Source organism: Sarcophilus harrisii, chromosome 3 (assembly GCF_902635505.1).
Source record: "Sarcophilus harrisii chromosome 3, mSarHar1.11, whole genome shotgun sequence".
NCBI lineage: Eukaryota > Metazoa > Chordata > Mammalia > Dasyuromorphia > Dasyuridae > Sarcophilus > Sarcophilus harrisii.
This window is the reverse complement of record NC_045428.1, coordinates 557,588,060-557,610,675: the sequence shown is the minus strand read 5'-3', so window position 1 is coordinate 557,610,675 and position 22,616 is coordinate 557,588,060. Positions and strand designations below refer to the sequence as shown.

At 37.7% G+C, this 22,616-nt stretch overlaps 1 protein-coding gene across 2 annotated transcripts in view; it reads left to right on the top strand.

The window, feature by feature from the left end:
- Nucleotides 1-22,616, top strand: part of MACO1 (macoilin 1) — a 76,084-nt gene that overhangs the window by 29,818 nt on the left and 23,650 nt on the right. For both annotated transcript variants that reach the window (XM_031962565.1, XM_031962566.1), the window contains exon 6: nt 2,644-3,142. In XM_031962565.1, the coding sequence (XP_031818425.1) occupies nt 2,644-3,142 (499 nt within the window). The remainder of the gene's footprint in view (nt 1-2,643; nt 3,143-22,616) is intronic.

The window sequence follows — 22,616 nt, the reverse complement described above, 5'->3', positions numbered from 1 at the left end:
GTTTATTCTTAGTATCAAAACACAGGTACTTTGAATGAACAATTACTAGATGAGTTTAAGAACCAAAATGTTACTAAGATTAGGATGCTGAGGGGTGTGTGTGTGTGTGTATGTGTGTGTGTGTATGTAATTGCATTTTTATCTATACACATATATATACACACACATTTATGCAAGTGTGTCTCTGTGTATACATGTATGTGTGTATTCACACACACATACAGACACACATACACGTGCATACATATAGGTTTATATTGCATTTACACAGAATAAAAATAAGAGAAAAACAAAGTCGGACCCATTTGAAATTGATTTTATTTAATATACTGTAAGTGGGGCTTTTCCTAATGAGATTCAGCCACCGGGAACCCTAGCTAATAGAAATGGAAGAATTAGCATTGGCATTTGTTGACTTTAGTTCAGGAAGAAAAGGATGGTGTGTATTCCATGAACCTATCTACATTCTTGCTGACTGGCTTGGATGACTTAATAAGCCCCTCCCAAAACTAAATCCAAATCATCAAATATTTATTAGTAGCCACTTGTACTGAATGAATATTGTCCTACTTAATCTCTGGAGAATAAGGCACAGTTTTAGATAAGACCCAGTCTGTGCCCTCATTCAGTGTCTGGTTTAATAGGGGAATGTTAGATACCTACTCATAATTCTTACGCTCACTAGTGTTAGAACAACAGGGTGCTCTGAGAGTTACAGGGGAAGATTGCTTTGCTGGGCATGGGAAGAGTCAGGAAAGGCTTCTTTGGGGTAGTGTTGTAGTCATGATTTAAAGGATGAATCGGAGTTTGGGGGCGGAGAGTAAGGAAGGAGGAGAAGGACAAGACATTGGGAATATCATGGACAAGGGCATGGAGGTAGAAAGTATCATGATTTGAGAGTGATGTATGTATGACAGAGTATAGTTTGAAAATATATTTCCTTCCTTGGCAGAAATATTGCAATTGAAGGTATGTAGGTAAAGAAGGAAATTACTTTTGTCTCCCATTAAAGTGCTATTGATTACCTGTTTAAATTTTGCAATCTTCCATTTCACTAGCAATCCTATTTTTACATTTTTAATTAAAATAATAGTTCATATGATTATAGTTGTATATTATTTTAGGAGATGTAGTGGTTAAAGAGCTGCCCTTGGAATGAAAAAGCCCTGGGATTCAGATCTTACCTCTGGTACTACTGTGTCCCTGGACAAGTAACTTAATCTATTAGTGCCCCCATCAGTTGTTTTGTGGAATAGTTGCCTGTTTGTCTTAGGTGAGGAAGCTTCTTTACTGTGGTTCCCAATGCCAATGAAATCACAAGCCTAGATAAAAAATAATTTTTAAGTATTCTTTCCAGAAGAAGTGTGGTATGTTGGAAAGAACCTAAAACTGGAAGTCAGGAGACCCGGGTGCTAGGTCCAATTCTACCTCTGATTTTTGTGAATGCCAACTCTAGGCATTCACTGTTTTTGTGAATACCATTGTTAATACCCACTCTGCATTCACTATTACCAGTCTCTCCTAATTCCCAGTCCCTCAGAGAAATCTCCAGTCACTGTCTTTTGCAGTGCTTAAACCAATTTTACCAAGCTTACCTGTCTGAGGTCTTCAGAGATCTCTGGCTATCATTTCATAAGAACGGATGGTTTAAATACATAATAGAACGCTGGAGAACAGCCATGTGCAAACTCAAGGTCTTTTATTCACGTGTTCACATCCTGCCCCTAGCTGACCTCCTGCTGACTCCCAATGAACACTGGTTCAGAGAGAACCTACTTCCTCAGCCCACAGCTTAAATAGGGGCTATGAGGTCATATGCACAACTAATCAGAGAAGGAGATGCCTTCCGTTAATGATGTGATCTCAATGTGGCCAGAGTTCCCGCCCACGAGAGGTCTCGGATTACCCACGGAAACCACTTCTGGGGGTCTCAAGCATTATTGCCTGTTTACTTCTGATGCACTATATGTGACCTGACCCTTATAGATTTTACCAATTACCTTGTAAATCACAACACTGTTGAACTTCAGTTTTTTCATCTGTAAAATGGGAATATAATATTGCCATTGCCTGTTTCACAGTGTACCCATTTACTCACATTTTTATAGTTCTTTCTGATTATAAAGCATTTTCCTCAAGAGTCCTGTGGAACAAGTTTATTATAATATCCTATTTTTTATATGAGGAAACTGAGATTCTGAATGAGCGTGAAGGTGATTGACATGCCAAACACTAATAAGTAGTGAAGCCTGGCTGGGTCTTCTGGACCACAAGAATAGTGTTCTTTCCCCCATGCTGTGCTGCTGCTTATCTTTCAATAAATGTCTTACTAGAGCTCTTTGTTTAATTTGGATGTCATCTTAAGAAGGATAGCTTCTAATAATATAGACCTGATCTTGACACTTCCTAAGAACCTGACTTAGCCCACTTTCCATGAAAGTGGTTTTTCCAGGCGTTCAGTTCCTCAAGCCTACTTAGAGTTGTTTTTCAAAGCTGTGTAATGTGATTGGGTTGTTGCTTCCAAATGAGGATGCAAATGGAGGGAGTGTCCCAGCCCTGGATAATGTAATGTGTTGAATTGATCTGTTTTATGTCTATAGAAAACTAAATCCTGTTGTGTGTTGTTTGTTTTTGGTCTTCTAGCAGCCAAAGGATTGTCTGATGTGGACTCCTCGATGCTGTTACACCACAACGGAGGCATTCCAACCAGCAAAAAGTTATCTACAACTTTGCCAGAGCTAGAATACAGAGAAAAGGGGAAAGAAAAGGAAAAAGATGCCAAGAAACACAATCTTGGAATAAATAACAATATTTTACAGCCCGTAGACTCTAAAATACAAGAAATTGAATATATGGAAAACCATATCAATAGTAAAAGATTGAATAATGACCTGGTAGGAAGTACAGAAAACCTCTTAAAGGAGGACTCATGCACTGCCTCCTCAAAGAATTACAAAAATGCCAGTGGTGTTGTGAACTCCTCTCCTCGAAGTCACAGCGCCACAAATGGGAGCATCCCTTCCTCATCCAGTAAGAATGAGAAAAAGCAGAAGTGCGCCAGCAAAAGTCCAGGCGTGCACAAGGACTTAATGGAAAACTGTATTCCTAACAACCAGCTCAGCAAACCAGATGCCCTGGTAAGGTAAGTGTGCAGCAGGCGGCACGCGCGTTGAGAGGTGCCTTTCTCGCACCTCTGTGTTTGCCTTGGACAACAGATGGTCCCTTGTGAGCTTGTTGAGAAGCTGTTTATTGAACAGATTTTAACACTTCTCACCGTCTAGTTTTCTAGCCTATGGATAAGATCCACATCCCTTACCTTTGTAGTGGTTGAGACTTTCTCATTTTATAGATTTCTGTTTAGGGCTAGGTTAAGGAACTGTTTCTTTTTCCAGAAGTGTGCCATTGTAGCAGACACTGGACTGGGAACATGGGTTGTGGAGATTCAGGGAGTTGAGGGTCATGAATTAAAGGAAGAGGAGGAGGATTCATATTAGATCAGCATTCACAAAATATAGGTATTAAAAGGATGTTCTTGACTCTTGGCCCTTTTCGTTTGTTTGTCCAAAGTTGTCTTGACTCACTTTTCCCAAGAGAAGAGTTCAAGGCCTGTTCTCTCAGATGATGATGTTTCTCTTAAGTTTCTAAGAGGAAAAGTAGTTGTTGTTATTTCCCCCTAGGGCTTGTTTCTACCTATAGCCCATGTTCTCTGTCATTTAGTTTTCCTGGGGTCACCTTCCTTCTAAGTAGAGAACATTGGGTTGGGAGATTTAAGAGAAGCTTTTTAAAAATTTCCATAAGCACATATAATGTCAGAAGAATGTTGGTCCAGAGGTTTAGATTTGATGGTCAAATAGCTGAGAAAAAAGACTCAGTAATTTTGTTGGGTTGTCATGCCTGACTTCAGACTGCATTATGTTTGAAGACATATTTATATATTCCTAGTTTGGGGTCATGAGATGTTAGAGCATGCAGGGACCTTAGAGATCATCTGATTGTCAGAGGTTCTTAACTTGAATTTTATGAGTTTTTTTGTTTTAATATTTTGGTAACTGTTTCAATATAATTGATTTCTTTTGCAATTCTGTATACTTTATGCATTTAAAATATTCTTCTGAGAAGAGTTCCTTGGGCTTCACTAGACTGCCAGAGGGGGTCATTCATGCAGAAAAGATTAAGATCCCCTGATCTAACCCAACTCTTCATTTTTACATTAGTGGAAATTGAGGGCCACTTGACCATTATCCCACTAGTAGTTAATTCCGGAGTCAGGACTCTTCCACAGCTTTGTTGATTACCCAACCAGTGTTCTTTCTGCTAAAACACATTTCTGAAGCTTTTTTTATTGGTGAATATATGGCAAATTGAAATTGATCCATTTTTATGTCCCTCAAAATTAAGGTATTAGGAGATCGGTCTCAGAATATGTAGTTGGGACAAGGATTGGACTGATAGTTGGGTTGTTTGATGTCAACTCTACCATTTCTAAAGGTCTTGGGGGTCCTTATTTAGAAAAGCAGGCTTTTGCATTTAGATGAGTCATAAGTTCTTTGTGAATTAGTATATCAACATTCTCACTTATCTAGATGGGAACTTTTCTCTTTATTTTTATTTTTTTAAACTTTAAGGGCAGCTAGATGGCATAGTGGATAGAGCACCGGCCATGAAGTCTGGAGGATTTGAGTTCAAATGTGGGCTCAGACACTTAATATTTCCTAGCTGTGTGACACTGGGCAAGTCACTTAACCCCAATTGCCTCAGCAAAAAAACAAAACAACTTTAAAGAAAAATCTTGCTCAAGTTTCCATTTGCTGTTGTTGTTTTGGCAGTTGGTTTGTTCCTCTAAAAGGAATTTAATTTTTCCTCATATATGGTGGGATCCAAATGATTAATTTATTTGATTTTTGTTTTGTTTCGTTCTCAGCTGAGAGAATATTGTCTGAGATTTTTCTCCTTAAACTTGCATTTATTAGGTCAAAATTCATCTGACTGATAGCCATTGAAAAATATGGCAAAAAAGTAATGACTAAAACTGCATGTTTTAGCTTAAGACTCAGCATTTTTGGTATCTCCCAGATCCTCATTGAAAAAAAAATCACACACACACACACACACACACAAACTGTATCCATTCTTTTATGGTTGCCTATGGGAACACACCAGGAATCCCCCATCTCCATGTCACAGGGAGAATCAAATGATACCATATTGGTCAGGCTCTTGAAGGACCTATTAGTCCCCTTCCATTTCTGATACAGTATGACAGGACACAAACTAACCCAGACTTGCAGTAAACAAAGTCCCTCCCTGCCATAAGTTATAGCGCTTTTCACCCAAGGGTGTTGGTTTTTATAGTGGGTATAACATCCTACATATAAGTTCTCCTTATAGATACAATAGACCAAGTGCTGTTCCTTAAAAGGCAAGAACAATATATCTCCGTGTGAGTGCTGCTCCTGATATTCTGAAGTCAAGGGTTTGCCTTACCTGACCTGATTTTTGTTACTAAATAGCTTAAGGACCATCAAAAAGGCTTCATAGGATTGACCTTAGGCCAACACAAGAGAGGGGGCAGCCCTGCCCTTTGTGGGCTGCTTACACCATGCCTGGAGTCGCAGCGCTGCTGAAAAGCGGGTGAGGACTTCTTGAAATTAGCTTCTAAGGTTCGGATTGACTGAAATAGCAGAGATGTTTAGTGAGGCAGGTCTTCCTAATGATGCTTTGATTCATGTCTTTGAGACACTTGTGTGGAAGGAGTATCCTCGTGATACTGGATGGCAAAGTTTCCATAAGCGATACAGATATTTTGACTCATTGTAAGCCCAGCCTTCCTAAGTTAGAACTGGTTGAAAGAGTAGTATTTTCCCCATGTGGGATGATTCTCAGGTGGAGTTTGGAGTTTGGATGAATGCTTGTCAGAAGCTCTCAGAGGGGCCTTCCTGGTTCCAGACAGGGTGCACTTAGACATAGCCACCCGGGGCCCCTCTCAGAAGACTTGATGACTGTATCCCACCTGATTGTGTTCTGGTCAACCAGGGAGGGTCTCCAGCTGGGTTGTGGTACCTGGGCTTTCAGCAGATTAGGTAAGGAAGATGGATCCCAGTGCCTGGCCTTTTGCCTCTCCTCTAGGAAATCGGTGCCCTTCTGAACGAACTGTGAATGTGATGTTTTAAGCAATTATCCATACAACTTGTGAAGGCGGCAGCCTTCGGTTTAAGCATAGTGGAAAGTGGGCCTCCATCTGTGGCTGCCCCACTCAGACTGCCCTCCCTTTGCTCTGGCCCTTCTCCTTCCTCACATTGACTGCATGACCTCATATTGCACTTTGTTTTGTAACTCTGTAATGCACTTGCCATGCCATGCTGGGACTGAGAGCCGGGTTGGTGTCCTACCTGCTCGCTAGACTGTGTTTCTGTCCCAGTCTATTTCTGTGGGACTTAAAGGAGGCTTTCCCAAGAGTCAGGCCAGTAATGCTTAAAAGCAGTAGGCCTTTCTTATAGCGCGTCTCTTAATCCATCCTAGGGAAAGCTTGAGGCGTAACATGAGACGTCCTTGGGTGGAAACATAGGCCAAGGGGCAGCCCGAGAAAGCTACAGCCAAGGAGGTCATCCAAGCCTTTGGCCCAGGGGTCTTCAGCCCATGGTAGGAGGCATGAAAGGAGCCGGTGCGGGTTCAGCAGCGGGATGGCCTTTGGCCTGTGCGTGCAGCGCGCGCTGCTGGGCGGTGCTGGCAGACGCTCTGCCTGCTCGCCTAGTTCTCTTTCAGCACAGCTCCCTGACACGGAGGCAAGCACTGGCCTTTCTGGAGGGTGCAGGGGGAGTGGTTTCTTGCTCGGGCAGGTCTGATTGGCTCTCACCCCTGATGTCACAGCAGGGAGATGCTAGGAATTAGCTGAAGGAGGATCTGGCTGTAGGGGTACAAGGCATCAAAGTTCCCAGCATAGGTTAAGGAGGTTTGGAGAAAAAAGGGAGAAGGAGGCATCCCAACCAGAGGCACCCATTACAAGTAAGCTCAGAGAGGCCCCAGAGTGATGGGGTTTGGGAGGACCATCTTTTTCTAGAAGAGGAGGAGCCATGTCTTAAGAGGCAGTGGAATGGGAGGAGCTGGAGCTTTGGCCCCTGAGTCAGGAGAAGCCTAGCTTCACATCTTGGCTTCTTAACCTTGGTAAGCTAGGGTACCATGGGTACCAAATGGGTACCATGGGTTGTAGTGAATGCTGCTGGTGAGAGCTCGGCTTGGGAGAGCAGTACATTTGTTCCAGATAAACATTTTGGAGTAATCGGTTAAATGACTTTAGAAAAACCTAAAATCTACTCTTCTGACCACTTTCAACTTAATCCCAGAAATTATATTTGTTGGCCCTAGGATACATGAGAAAATTTTCCAGACTTAGAAACTCTATAGATAGTAGAGAAGTTAAAGGATAAAAGAGACAGGAATAAGCATTTATTAAGTGCCTATTGTGTGCCACACATTGTGTTGTGTTTATATTTATTTATAATATGTATTATTTGATTTCCTCCATTTGAAAACTGGAGACACAGAAACTGATATTTCTTAGGGAGAAGGGAGGGAAAGAGTGGGTGTTAAGTATTGTAAAGGTAAAGATAAACTGGTTTGGAGGCCATGCAGGGATCCGTGAGAAAAATTTGGCAACCCTTGAAAAGAACATTGTTAACCTTATTAGTGCAATAGAAATGTGAACTGTAAATCTGAACTGTATCCTATAACTAAATGAAAACCTCATTTAGTTCTTCCAAAATACATTCCATGAAGGTGTGCTTGCTATAATGGCACCCTGGACATGGATCAGTTAATTTGGACATAAGTTCTAGCCTGCTCAACTCATTGTGACCATAGGAACCAAGAAACTGGGCTTGCCTTCCTCATTTGTGAAATGGAAAGAAGAATCATTGTATTCCCTACCTGACAGAAGTTGTTGTGAAGACCAGAGAACTTGATTTGTAACCAGAAAATGCATCAGGAAAGTGTTCTGTCATTTCCTGGCTGAGTTATTTTATTTTGGTTCTGTACAGCTTTTTTTTTTTTTTTTTTTAAATCTTGATTTAAAGTGGTGTGGGTCATTGATTATACCTTAATTTTTTATTTGGAAAGATATTCTAGCTATAGAATATTCATGAGGGATCAGGTATTTTAACTAACTGTTGACAAAGGGTGGGAAGAAAACAGTGGAAATGACTCCATATACATTTTTTCTTGAGCATTCACTTGTTAGCATGAGAACCAATTAAGGTTGTGATTTCACTCAACAAATATTTTTTGAAAGTGGTTGCTGTATGCAGACCACACTGTGCCAAATATTAATAGACCCTTAGTATACCAACTGGCCAAGACAGTCCGACTGCCCTTCTGAAGCTTAAAATTGAATGAAGATTGGCAGGTACTCAGAGAGTGTGAAGAAGAGACCTTCCTCTTTTCAGTTCAGGAAGCATTCACAAAGCACCACGGCGGGCTTTCCGAAGCCAAGGCTCAGGGCATGAGACGTAGGTGGGACTCATGGCCTTGGGTGTTGGCAGAATAGTGGGAAAAGACGAATGCTCGTCGAGTATATTGTGAATGAGAATATGTTCAGTAAAAAACAAATTCGAGAGAGAGAGAGAAGGGGAAGACTCGGTGAAGAATTTAATAGCTGGTCTTGCCTTTGGTGAATGGGGAGGGGTTTCAACAGGCAAATAAAAATCAGAGAGGAGTCCATGTCAGGCATGGGAGATGGAAAAGAGAGGAAGAAGGAAGGGAAGAAAACACTTATTGAGCACTTATTGTACCTGCACTTTGCTCCTTTGGGGATACAAATACAAGCAAAAATTATGATTGTCCCTGTCCTCAGGGAGTTTACATTCTAATGGGAGAAGACAGCATATAAAGGAAACATAAAGAACATGAGAATAAGATGAAGGACCTTACCCAAGAGCACGATTTTGAAACCTAGAGAGTAAGGAACAGAGAGGAATGAAGGCAAGCTAACCTCTGCCTTTTCACAAAATGAAGACTCCAGGAGAAATTCACCAGTAGGAGAAAGGGGGCAGGCTTTTCAGGGGTTCATGCCAGGATGAGCCTGCAGGTGAGACAGGATTTTGAAGTCTGGAGGGTCAAGAATAGGCCTAGTATGACCCAGAGAGGGCCCAGCATTATGAAAAACTAGCTCCTAGAACATAGGAGAATAGGTTGGGCTAGACATTGATATGAAAGAGTCATTAAATCTGTTCTTCATGGTCTTAGAGGCGAGAACCAGGAATGATGAAGGAAACCCACGGGGGCAGATTTTGGCGAGATGGGAGGCAGAGCTTCCTAACAACTAGCATTGTCCTAAAGTGCCATGGGATGCCTAAGGAGATAAGTTATGAGTTTCCCATCAGCGGAGGTCTTCAGGAAGACCTGGATGGATGACTACTTGTTAAAAATATTGTAAAGGAAATTTCTTTTTGGGTCTGGATAAGAAATAACATGTTAGAGTTAAAGGAAACCTAGTGCCAATACCTCATTTTGCTGATGAGGAAATTGAAGGTAGATCCAGAATTCTAAGTTAGATCTTCCGGCTTCAAGTACAGTCCTCTTTCCAGTATACCATGCTGATGAAAATTAGAGAATTAGAGACTAGATTGTGAAAGACTTGTAAATTTCAAGCTATTGAAGACAAAAATGAGCCTCTGTAAAGTTCTCCAACAGGATTATTGGCACCATCAGATCAGTTTTAAGAAGACTGATGTGGCAGGATGTGTAGAATGACTTGGAAGAGCAAGACCACCAGCCAGGAGCTTATTGAAGTAGTATAGGCCAGAGGTGAGAGAGGTAGAGGTATTAGTAGTCTTAGGTGTGAAAATAGAAATTATCCCATTACTGAAAAACTGAAGCAAAATTGCGCTGTCTCTTGGGCTTATTTCTAGCTGTGCTGTCTTCCTGCAAAGGGAAAAAGGTTCAACTTTTTAGCTTGTACAACTTATTCTTTACATTTATCAGGAACTGCTTGCTGTTCAGTTCGATAGTATCTGTAGTGTTTTTGGAATGGGTCATGTTTTTGATCACACAACTTAGACCTTAGATCATCTGCTTCAACTCACTTTCACATAGGGGAACGAGAATGTTGTTTATAATTTCATTTTACAAAATTTTGAGCAAAATTTCGAATCAGAGAAGATAGTAAATTCTAAAAGAAGTGTTATATAGCATTGGAAGCAACCTTAGAATATAGACTATTAAAACTGGAGGGGGCCTCAGAACATAATGTCAGAACTGTGAAGGGCCCTAAAACAAGAGAGTCTTAACCTTTTTTTACTCCTTTTCCACCTGAGAAGTCTTTACATGACCCTGGGTATGTAGGTATACAAATCATATATTTAGTGATAATTCATAATTTTATAACTCCCACATTCAGTTATGAGACCCTAAACCACAATTTAAGAAGCTGGCCCTTAAAACACAGGATGTCAGAACTGGAAGGGAGCTTAGGAAATTGAATGTTAGAGCCAGAAGAAATTTTAGAGCTCATCAACTCGACCATTTCATTTTTAGAGGAGTAATATAGGCTCTCAGTGGTCAGTTGACTTTCCGTAGTCTCACAGCCAGTTAGTGGTAAGTCTATAAATAGAATCCAGAACTCTAGGCCCCCAGCTCTGTGTTATTCCCCCTACACTTCTCAGTTTAAGCTAATTTGGTAACTGGCTTCCTTTTTAGGTATTTGTGTTTGTTAACGCACAGTAATTAGACATATGCGGAATCTTATGTGTGTGCAATTTTTGTTGGCAAAAAACTGGGTCCCCAAAATAAATATTTTAATCATTTATTTACTAGGGCCTAACTTTTTGCCTTAGTACCAAAAATTGTGGCACAGCATATTTTTTAGAATTGCTGGATTCATTTCTTTTGTAGCTTGCTACCTACTGGCTAATTAATATGAATGTGAGTCAGTTATTGACCTCTCTCAACCCCAGTCTCTTCCAGGAGATAATGAATGGGTCAGACTTGATGGGCTATCTTCCAGATTTAAAAGTCTATAATTTGACCTCCTTACTCCTAACAAAGACATCAAGGGCATTTCATTCCTGAATTTTTTTCTTTAGTCTCTATCAAGGGGAAGAGGGGGCCTGGGTGGAGGAAGGAGTTCAGGCAGGATTGGAACTAGCTTTCACTGAAGGAAGTGTCCAGAAAAGGGGGTAGATTCTTGGCTCTTCCCTTATAGGACTCAGTATTATTCAAATGTCCTGAATGTGGTCCCAGGATCTGGAGTTGAAAGAACCTCAGAGATACTTGAATTCAGCAAGGCCCAGGGAGTTTGAATTAATTACCAGAACCACATGGACAGCTAGTAGCAGAGCTCCAATGTAACACCTGGGGTTTTGATTCCAAATCCATTGCTCTTTGTATTATCATACAAATGATTAAAATCAGGTTTATCAGGACTGATTAAATCAAGTATAACTGCATTCTTAACAGACATTTGGCTGGTTTTGAGTGGGGAAGAGTGGAAGTGAGATTAAGATTATGCCAGAGTTCTGATCCCAACTTCATGTGACTATGAATACATCACACATTTTAGGATCTTGGTTTCTTCATTTATATAGTGATTGCATTGTTTGTGAACTATCTCCTGTACACCCCAGTCATTTTTGTGGGGAGAAGCCATTTATCCTTTCCCTAAAATCCTAACGTCATATCAAGGGAAAAGATCCCTTGCCCTTTTTCCTGCCCAAATCAGTTATCTCTTTTCTTCTTGAATTATCTTCTAAGCACTTTGCCTATACCTTTTTAAGCCATTTATAGAAACAAAGAATTACACAATTTCTATTGCAATTCTCTGAGCAGAAGCTCAGAGGCTATCTGGCCCAGTCTATAGCAGAAAAAGAGCTCCATATATGGAATACTTGATAAAGATAAATCTTCATTTAGAGATCTCTAAGAAAAAAAACCCACTTTCTTCTGAAGTAGTCTATTCTATGCTTGGATGGCCCCATTTGTTAGGAGGTTTATAATTATAGCCAATCTCAGTTTGCCTCTAGATTATCCACACTTGCTCCTAGTTAATGTCTTTGGGACAAGCAGAGCAAGTGTAATCCCTTTTCTCAGATGTTTGAAAACAGCTTTCATATCTTATTACTTAAGTCTTTCAGGTAAAATATTCTAAGAGTCTTCAGTTGGCCCTCATACCCATGACTCTTCACTTCACTTGCTTTTTTCTGGATACTCTCCAAAAATCCTTCCTAAAATGAGTTGCCCAGGCTTGAATATGACCAGAGCAAATCATAAGGCCATCATTTGTTTTTTAAAAAAATCAGGGGTTACAGTAGTCTACAGTAAGCCAACTATACAATGATATGGCAGCCAGATAGACTAATACAATCTTGGCCTTCCTTATCTTATACTTATGAAGTCAAATTTTCAAACCTAAATATTTGCCCTTATTACATTTCATTTTATTAGATTTAACCCAACATTCTAGCATGTCAACTATTTTTGGATCTGTTATCTCATGTATTAGTTATTCTTCCTGAGTTTGGGTCCAGGCATTACACTTCCTAATCCTTCTAATTATTTATTGTCTAACCAACATCTTTTCATCGTTTCTATAGAAATAGCATCAGACCAGCCCGGAAGTCAGGAGAACCTGAGTTCAAATCTGGCCCTCAGATACTTAACACACACTAGCTGTGTGATCACTTAACCCCAATTACCTTAGCAGAAAAAAGAAATAGCATCAGAGACTCTCAAATATTTTGTTAAATTCTAAATGAAGTACCTACTTGATCTGCTTGTTTCAAAACCCTATCAAAAAAAGAACTAAGTACAAATAAGGAAAAGGAAACATGTACCTGTTCTAAATGAATCATACAGACTCTTTATCATCACCATTTTTCTTTCCTAAGTGTTTGTAAGTTATTTTTTAAAAATAGTACATCTTATAGTTTTTATGAAAAATCTAAATTAAACTATTGTCCTGTATTGTAGGTGTCACTCTCTCTCTCTCTCTCTCCCTCTCCCTCTCCCTCTCCCTCTCTCTCTCTCTCTCTTTTTTGGAAACTTGGTTAATTTTCTCTTCTCCAGTATTTCTCATTCTCCAAGACAGTTCAGATAATTACTTATCACCAAGCAACTCACAGTCACATCTCCTTTTCAAGACTGGAGCTTCCTTAGGCTGAATGACTTGAATTTATCAAAGGTAGCTCTTTTACTATCTCAATTATCTTGGGTATCAATTTCCTATTATCCATTTTTTATTCTCTTTTCTAGTCCAAAGATCATTCTCTTTGTAGAAGCAAAATGAGAGTGGAAATCTCTGCCAATTCCCCTAACTATTGGCTCTCCTCTTCCCCCCCATGGCCTGCCTAAATGAATGAATGAATGAATTGATCATTGTTTTAGTTTTCCTCACTTGCCCTTAGTTTGCCCTGAAATTTAGCAGTCTTGATATTGATTTCACAGTACCAAGCCTTCCTTTTATATTCCTCCTATTACCTGCCCATGCTTCCATCTTCTTACAATATATAATTATAAAAACATTTTAGAATGTTGGAGAATTCTAATTCCCTATGCAACTATATTAGTCTCTTAAGACAAGTCCCTCTTTTCCTCATCACAACTTGCTTATCTTTTTGTCCACAGAATTCCATTCCAGCAACAATGCATTAGTGTTCCTGTGTTCCCATCCCTCTCACAATTGTAATTTTTCTTTGGCATCTTTGCCAATCTTATGGTTGTAAGGGGAGTTCTCAGAATTGCTTCAATTTGCCTTTTCTAGTTATTAGTGATCTGAAGTACTTCTTTTTTTCACATAGTAGCTGATAACTTGTATTTCCTCATTTGATAACCGTTTCCTTTGACATAGCTAATAGGGAATGGCTTTTGTTCTTATATATTTGTATTCCTATAATATCACATTTTTTAAAGAAGAATTTGGTGCAAAGATTTTTTTTTCCCCCATCAGGTAATGTTCCTTTCTAATTCTAACTGCATTTATTATCAATTTTATATGATAAAATTGTTTATTTCATCTGTTATCTTCTCTGTTTAACCAAGACATGTATGTCTTCCTTTATATCTAGATTGCATATCCATTTGGAGCTTATTGTGATTATACACATACATATACATATACGTGTGTGTGTGTGTAGTATAAGATGTTTTATAAAATGGATTTCTTCCAAACTCCTTTATGGTTTTACCAACAGTTTTATTGATTAGTGAGACCTTACCCCTTGTAGTTTGGTCAAATGTTTTGTTGTATTGAGTTCAACTGTTACTGGGCTTTGTGTCTAATTTGTTGGATGCACTGTGTTTTGCCAAGATACAAGATGACTCATCTCCTGAGTTGGGTGCTGTTCTGGCATTACCTTCTGATTTGAGTGCCTACTACTTAACAGACTTTGCTTTCTGGCTACCTTAGCTTGTCTGCTCAGAGCATCTCTAAGATCTTGGTAGGAATGTGTTTTATGGATTCCTGAACTAAAAATAGAACAGTTTGTAGTGCTTTTTCTTTATCATATTTTTAAAAATGTATTTTGAGAGCTTTACTAAAATGTCCCTAAGTGATCTGGACTCCTTTTAAGTCTTAACAGTCACTATTCTCCCATAGTGACTTTTTCTTTCTCTGCCTTATCTCTCCTTGGTTTGGATATCAGGACAATATTTGTCTTATGGAAGAAGATCCTTCTTTCCCTATTTTTGCAATTTATGTAATATTTTAATTGTTCTTTGAATGTTTGATAGAATTCATTTGTAAATCTGTTACTGAGGCTTTTTTCAGAGCCTAATATGATTCTGTTTTTAATATTTTTAAGTATTTAACATTTTTCTTAATTTTTAGCTATTTCACATGTTATCAATTTTATCATATAATTGTGCAGAGTAATTTCTAATTCCTTTTCTCTTTATTTGTTTAAAAAACATTTTTTCTTCATTTTTGATGTTGATAATTTGATTAACAAATCAGATTTGACAGTTTATAGGCTTATAATCTCACAGATCTAGAAAAGGAAGAAACCTTAAAAGTCACCTCATCCAATCCCTTAATTTTTCACATGAAGAAGTAGAAATCTAGCAAGTTTAAGTAACCAGGTAGTAAGCCTTATAAGTAGAGTTTTAATTCTGGTCCTCTGACTTCAGAACCAGTGTTTTGGTTGGTTTTGTTTGTTTTAATGTTTACCATACATATTTATACATCTCTTTTGGTAGATTTCTTTTAAATAAACCTAGTTTCATTTATCATTTCATAGGAGTTTTGTGGTTATTTTAATTTTTTTATTGCTTGTTTGGTTTTCAGAATATTTGCTTTTGTGTTTAGTTGAAGTTTGGAAGGGGTTGATTTGCTGCTTTTTTTAGGTTTTTTAGTTTAGTTTAGTTTTTTTAGTTGCTTTCCCAGTTGATTGATGTGTTTTATTTTTTGTTTTTTTTTTGTTTATTATTATTATTATTTTGTTTTTTTGTCTTTGAGGACATACATTTTTCTTGAAAGATTAGTTTGGATATATTCTCAAAGTTCTGGTATATTGTTTCATTGCTATAATTTTTTAATGAAATTATCTGTTTCTACATTTGTTCTTTGACTTGCCATTTTTTTAGGATTTAGCATTTAAATTTGAATCCTTTTCTTCATATGCCATATATTGGTTATAATTTTGTTAATTTATAGTTAGTAAAAGATATATTTAATATTTCTGCTTTTCTACATTTGCGGTTTTAATGCCTCAGAATTTTGTGAAGGTGACATAACTTATCTGAGAATTATGTATATTTTTTTCTATTCCTATTCATTAGTCACTAGAAATTGTCATATTTAACTCCTCTAAAATTCTTTTTAATGTCTTTAATTTTTTCTGCTTTCTTGTCTATGATCCTGTACTCCTTTGAACTGTAGGTGAGTTTATTCAGTTTACATTTATGACTATAATTGTTAATTGTGTGTTACCTTCCATCATATTCTCTAATAATTTTCCCTTTTTTTTCTTCCTGTCCCTCTTTTTAAAGAACAAGGAGATAGAGAAAGAATAGAAATCTGACTGGCATTAATAATCTATAATTGAAATCATCTATTTCTATTACTTTGTCTTTGCCCCTTCTCCCTTCACCAAATCCAGATACCAAATTTGAGCTCTCTTATGTTTTCTTTCTCTTTTTAATCTCCCCCTTAGGACCCACCTTCTAGAACTGACATTTGTTTTGTTTGTGATCATTGTCTTTTGGACTCTACCCTCCCTCTTAGACACTCATCTCCCTTCTCCTTGTCCCCACCTGTTTCCTTGTTGAAATTAATGTATTTCTACACCAAAATGTATGTTGTAAGTGTGTAGGTATGTGTGTTTGTTTTAACTATCCTTTATTTGGTTAAGAATTAAGTTATAACATATCGGATTGTTTGCTGTCTTGTGGGAGGAGAGTAGTGGAAAGGAGGGAGAAAAATTTGGAACACAAAGTGTTTTGTAGAGATGAATATTGAAAAGTATCTTTGCATGTATTTGGAAAAATAAAATTTTCATTAAAAAGGATCCCTCTCCCTATATTTGTATATTCTTTCTCAAATACCTTGATTTTGTGACATAATAATTTTCTCCTCCCTTCTTTCTCATTTCTTTTCTAATATATTCCTTTTCTCTCCCTTTTTTCCTTAAACCAGCAAAGCAGAAAAATACCATGCCCAGTTCCTGTGTTTGTATGTTACTTAATTCCTCTGTGACCCTTGAAGACAGTGAGATTCTGAAGGGACACTTGTATCTTCTCCAACTATTGGAATGTAAGCACTTCCTCTTTTAATCCCTTTGCCCAGATGTAATTACATTCCCAGATTTCTCTTGAATCCTGTGTCCTGCATTTCAGAATTCCTCTTCAACTGTGGTCTTTTCATTAGGAATGTTTGAAATTTCTTCACTTTATCACAGAAGTTTTCTCCTACTCAGACAATATTTAATTTTTTAAAGATGTAATTCTTTTGCTTTTCATATTCCAAGATTTTCTTTCTTTTAGAGTAGTTATACTATAGTCTTATGTGATCCTGTCTTATTCCTTGAATCTAGAACTCTTTCTTTCTGACTAATCATGTCATTATTTTCTTTGACATTAAAACTCAGAATTTTAGTAATGACAATCTTACATGTTTTCAGTTTGGAGTTTCTTTCTGGAGGTAATCAAGGGAGTCTTTTAGTCACTTTGTCTTTTTTTTTTTTCTATTAGATCAGGGCAATTTTCTTTTATGATATCTTGAAATATATGGAATTCAGGGTTTTTTGTTTGATCATAGCTTTCAGAAAGTATGAGTCTTAAATGATCATTTCCTAACCTGTTCATTTACTTTTGAGAGTACATATCTGATATTTCCTCCTATTTTTTTCAATTTTTTAAAACTTTGTTTTGATCTTCTTGACTCATGAAATCACTGAATTCTAATTGTTCCACTCTGTTTTTCAGGATATCCACCATTTGGGAAAGGTTTTCTGCTTTCTTTCCCCAGATATTTATTCCTAATTTTTTTCTTCAATTCTCTTATGCCACATCTAATTTCATCTTCTAATTCTTTATTTCTTTCAGAAGTTCTTATATCTCTTGTGAATTAAGTAGTTTACTTTTGCTTCTCTACATTTTCTTTATTGTTGCTCTATCCATTGCTGTCTTCAGATATTTTCTGGGGTTTGTATTAAGAGGCAGCTTCCCCTCCAGCCTTTCACATAGCCAGCTTAGCTAGAAATGTGAGGTGCTTACTAGGCTTTGGTCACACAAAAGCTTCACCAGACCAGCAGGGGAGGGGAGGATAGGTAATTGAAGAAGAAGGAGACCCATTGGACTTTGGTGATTTTTCTGCCCCTCTGAGATGAGTGGGGGGTCAAGGAGCATAAGAGGGAATGCACTGAATCTGAGTCAGTTGTGTTGCCTGCTTCTTTAAGCCAGGTGAGAGGAGGACCATGGCGGGGAGGGCTTGCCCTGGTCTTGGGTCGGTCCTTCAGCTTTGGAGCATGGATAAGGAGAGGGTCCACTGAGGTCTGTCAGCCCCATCCTCAAGTCACTCTTATTTAATTTTTTCTCAAGTCCTTCGTATATCTCCAAATTCAGTATCTGATTTCTTTCACAGTTTCACCATTTTACTTGTTACGTTCATAATTTTCTTATCTGTATTGATTTATCTGTATTCTTCTGCCATGCATACTTCTTTTTTTGCAAGCCATAAGTAGAATATCATACCTTGTAGTTATCACATAGTGTATTTTGATGATTTGTGTTGTTTTAGCATGTACACTATAAATATGAGATTGTATGATAGTACTAAGTACACAAGAAATGGAACAAAAACATCATCAGAAACATATATAAATGGAAAAAGGAATGGGTTCATGATGCAGTAAGAATCAGGAGTCCCTAAAACAACTTCATGCTTATATTGATATGCACAAAATATCAAAAGAACTATAAAAGGCTTCTCCAGTCTTGGGAAGTCTTCAGGGGAGGATTTATGAGCAGGCTTGGACAAAAACTGAACAGGCTGATGAGGTGGAGATATTAGAGCTGACAATTGTAGCTCATCCTTGATTAGATCATGGATCTGTTGGAAGTGTTCCCACTCTAGAATGTAAGCTTATTAAAGACAGAGACTGTGCCATTTTATCTTTTTATTTATTCCTATCCTTGAACTTCCATTTATATGCTTCTGTGATTAATTATATTTATTAAGTACTATGGAAGATACATTAAGTAAGAAGACATTATCAAAGAGCTTATACTAGGGAAATGTAAGTCATAGAAACAAATAATTGGTTAATTGATCTTTGTTGATGGATAAGGTGAGGTAAGAGAAGGAAAAGGGTAACAGAAAGGGAATAATAAACACTTAGCATCTACAATGTACTAGGCACCTTGCTAAGGATTTTACACAGATTATCTCATTTGATCTTCTCAAAAAACTCTGAGAGTAACAGTACTTCTATTATCCTCATTTGACAAATGAGGAAACTGAGGTAGGATTAAATGACTTGCCCAGGGCCCACACAGCTAGGAAATTTCAGAGACTAGATTTGAGAAATATAAGTTATGAGATAATGAAAAATTACTTTGAATTAGGGTTATCTAGGAAGACTTTTTGGAAGAAGATCTTTTCTATGCTTCATCTCAAGAAGCTTTGGGAAACTCCTATACCATTTCTAAGACAGAATATCCTTATTGATAGGGAGAGTAAGGAGGCTTCTTGGGGAGAAAGGATACTGGGCACTTGACGAATTTTTGGGGTACTTTTCTAAGCATTGCTTACCCAAGTGGATTTAAGGTAATTATCCCTTTTAAAGTCCCAAGCTTATTTTCAGAATTCAACTTAGATAATAGCTTATGATTCATAGATATGAAAGTGGTTTACAAATTATTATGTAAATCTTCATACATGGTATAAAGTGTGTTATAGTCCATGAATAAGAAGGAACTGCGGTGTTATATCAAAGCACCACATCCACATCACTTTACCTCCTCAACTGGAGAATAGAGATGATAATATTTGACTGCCTTACAGTATTGTTTAAAGGTTCAAATGAGATAATGTTTGTAAAATATTTTATAAAATGTGAACGATTGGCTGTTGGCTATTATATGTTGCAAGACTCCATAAAGAACCTATTTACATTAAAATATTCTGTAAAGTAAATTAAAATGTGTAAATTGTCACTCTGATCCTGGACTTCATGCTTGTGTTTTGTAATTTTATTTTAAATTCCTTCAAAGAAAAGGCATCCTTAAATGAATTGACAGATACTAAGAGCTATTCTAGCCACCTTCCCCTGGTAAACTGTTGGTCTTGATACAAATTCACCAAGTGACTTTTGTAACCTCAAAAAATTTCAGACAGCCTTAAGGCACTTAAGATGTGCAGCTGTTGGTACATCTAAGCCTTTGGAGTCCCTGCTTGTTGATCACTCTTTCCTTAAAGGGATGTTTTGTAATTTTAGATGTAAAGGACGCAAAATCATTCTCTGCCTTACAAAATAAAGAAACTGTGGTTTCTAGACTCACGAGTTTTTTACTCCCCATTAAACTATGGTTCCCACACAGTTATTAGACATTATCTTTCCCCTATGAGAATTCATCCTCCTCTGTGTATTTGTTGAACATAACTGTGTATTAGGGTTTTTCCTTCAAATTATAAATTCCATCAAGGAAAACCAGGAATACAGTCTACCTCTTGCTGTCACTCTAGGTTCTAAATTTGATTGCCCATGAGTGAGTTGCAGAGTTGCAATGTGCCATGGTGGAAAGAGTCGGACCTCTGGCTAGAGCCAGAAAGCTTGGTCCCCATCTTGGCCCTATGCTTAAGAGTTGAGCTGTCAAAAGAGAAATCCTTCATCTTTCTTTTTTTTCAGTGACAAACTGGGGAACCTTGAGAATTCTCTTCTTGTTTCACTGGATGGTTTTGCAAACTGTAAAAATATTATAAGTATAACAGGGAGCCTATAGTCTCTAAGATGAAGATGTCTAATTGAAAAGGAAAGGCTATGTTCTTATGTACTAATTTTAAGGAATAACATTTGGGACAAGAAATATATTTGAATCAATACCTTAGTAAATATGAGTCCAAGCCTTTATCATACAATATTAGAAAAACTTTATGAAATCATCAGAGGAAATTGAGTTCGACTATTTTTTACTAGATGGAAGTGGGAAAATCCAAATCCTAAGTCCTTCCTCTGTTTAAATAAAGGTAAGAAACAGTAGCAATGTATTAAGTGAGAATATAAAATATTCTATTAAAATACAAAGTCCTGATATCTCTCTCTTTGAGTGATTCAGAAGCCTCTGTAATTAGAAATATTGTGTGTTAACCAATGAAAAAAAGCAATCTGGTTCAATTTGTAAAGGATTTTTTTTTTTCAGAAAACTTTTATTGATACTTCCAAGGCTGGCTACAAAAGTATTTTCAATGTTGGAGCAATACAGAGAAACATAAAAAAGTAGTGCCCTTGAGTTGGGTAGTGTAGTGAGGCTGCTGAAAATTGTACACAGACAAATAGGCTAGAGATACAAAGGGAGAGAGAGAACTAGGAGGGACCTAGAAGTATAGACCATGAGCAAACGATGAAGGAAAAGCTTAACTTCAGGGGTCAGAGAGAGATCCATGGGAACATTTGAACTGAGCCTTCCCTGAGTGATGGTAGCATGTTAACAGGTGGAGATACGGTGACAGTGGGGATGGGGGTAGGGATTTCCGCATAAGGAATAAAATGAATAAATTGATGGAATAAGGTTAAATGCCTTTTTTTTTTTTTTTTTTTTTTTTTGAAATGCGGAGCATGGGATGATTTATTCTTTATCAGAAAAACTGTGTAAGGGGGCTTTTAAAGGATTTCAGATAGTGTATTAGAAAGCTTAATTGGGTAGCATGTGCATACTCGAAGATCTCCTGGAGAGGTGTTTGGAGAAGGCCAGGCAAGATCTAGGAGTTAACTTGTACTTGTCAAGGTTATGGGAGTGGTAAGAATGGGACAGAGTTGAAAGAGGTTGCACCACATCTTGGCTCTTGGATTCTGCCATAGGATGTTCCCCTGAAATAAGGAACATCTTACTGTTCTGTAGGAAATAGCTTTCTCCAGTATTTCCTGAGATGTTTAGAAATTGAATTTGAAAGTCATGCCTTTTTTGGACTTCCTGCTGTATTTTGTAAGAGACACAAGGGGAGAATTCCATGTTTAATTGTGCTGCTTGATGGCTGTTCATCATCTGGCAGCAGGTTAATGTACTCTGGCAAACAAGGCATCTAAGCAAGCCATGAGAACAACCATTACAAATCTAAGGGGACCTTTATTCCCATTTGTCTTCCTCACTCCCATCCCCTTAACACACGGGAAGGGTTTGCCTGTATTGTCATCTCAAACAAACGGGATCAAACCATAGATGTGTGGATATGTGTATTCATCATTCTCCCTTCATCATGGCAGAATAATTGAAAGAACCCTCATTTACTCCAACCTTTAGTTAGGTGGCGCAGTGGATAAAGCACCAGCCCTGAAGTCAGGAGGACCTGAGTTCCAATTTGGCCTCAGATACTTAACACTTCCTAGCTGTGTGACTCTGGGCAAGTCACTTAATACCATTTGCCTCAGGAGAAAAAAAAAAGTATTTAAACCTAATTACAAAACAAGAAAAAAACAAATAGAAAAATAAAGGCAGAAAAAGGAAAAACAGAACAAAATAGTCATGTGCCCAGCAGAACATCAAGAAGGTTCCAAAATATATAACAGATTATTCCCTCTCTTCACAGGCTATATACTAACTGACCTATGAGCAAAAATCCATTTCTCGATTATATTTGTAGGAGTCAACATAACCTTTTCCCCCCCCAACACTTCCTAGGCCTTTCAAGAATACAGATTTCCATTTCTAGAAAGCATCTATAATAGTAGAAGACATTATATTCATGAGTGTCTGTCTTTTCTTTATTTCCTTATAAGTTATACTTTTGTTCTCTGCTGTGTACTTTTTGCTTTATTTTTTCCACCCTTTCATCTTCCCCACCTTCCCCAGGCAGGCTACAGTTAAGCATGGATATATTTTTATCTGCTTTTGCCATTAATTATCGCTAAAAAAAAAAAATGACTATATTAAAGAACATTATTTTGTGAGTTATGTGAGATAATTTATTTGGTAGTAGT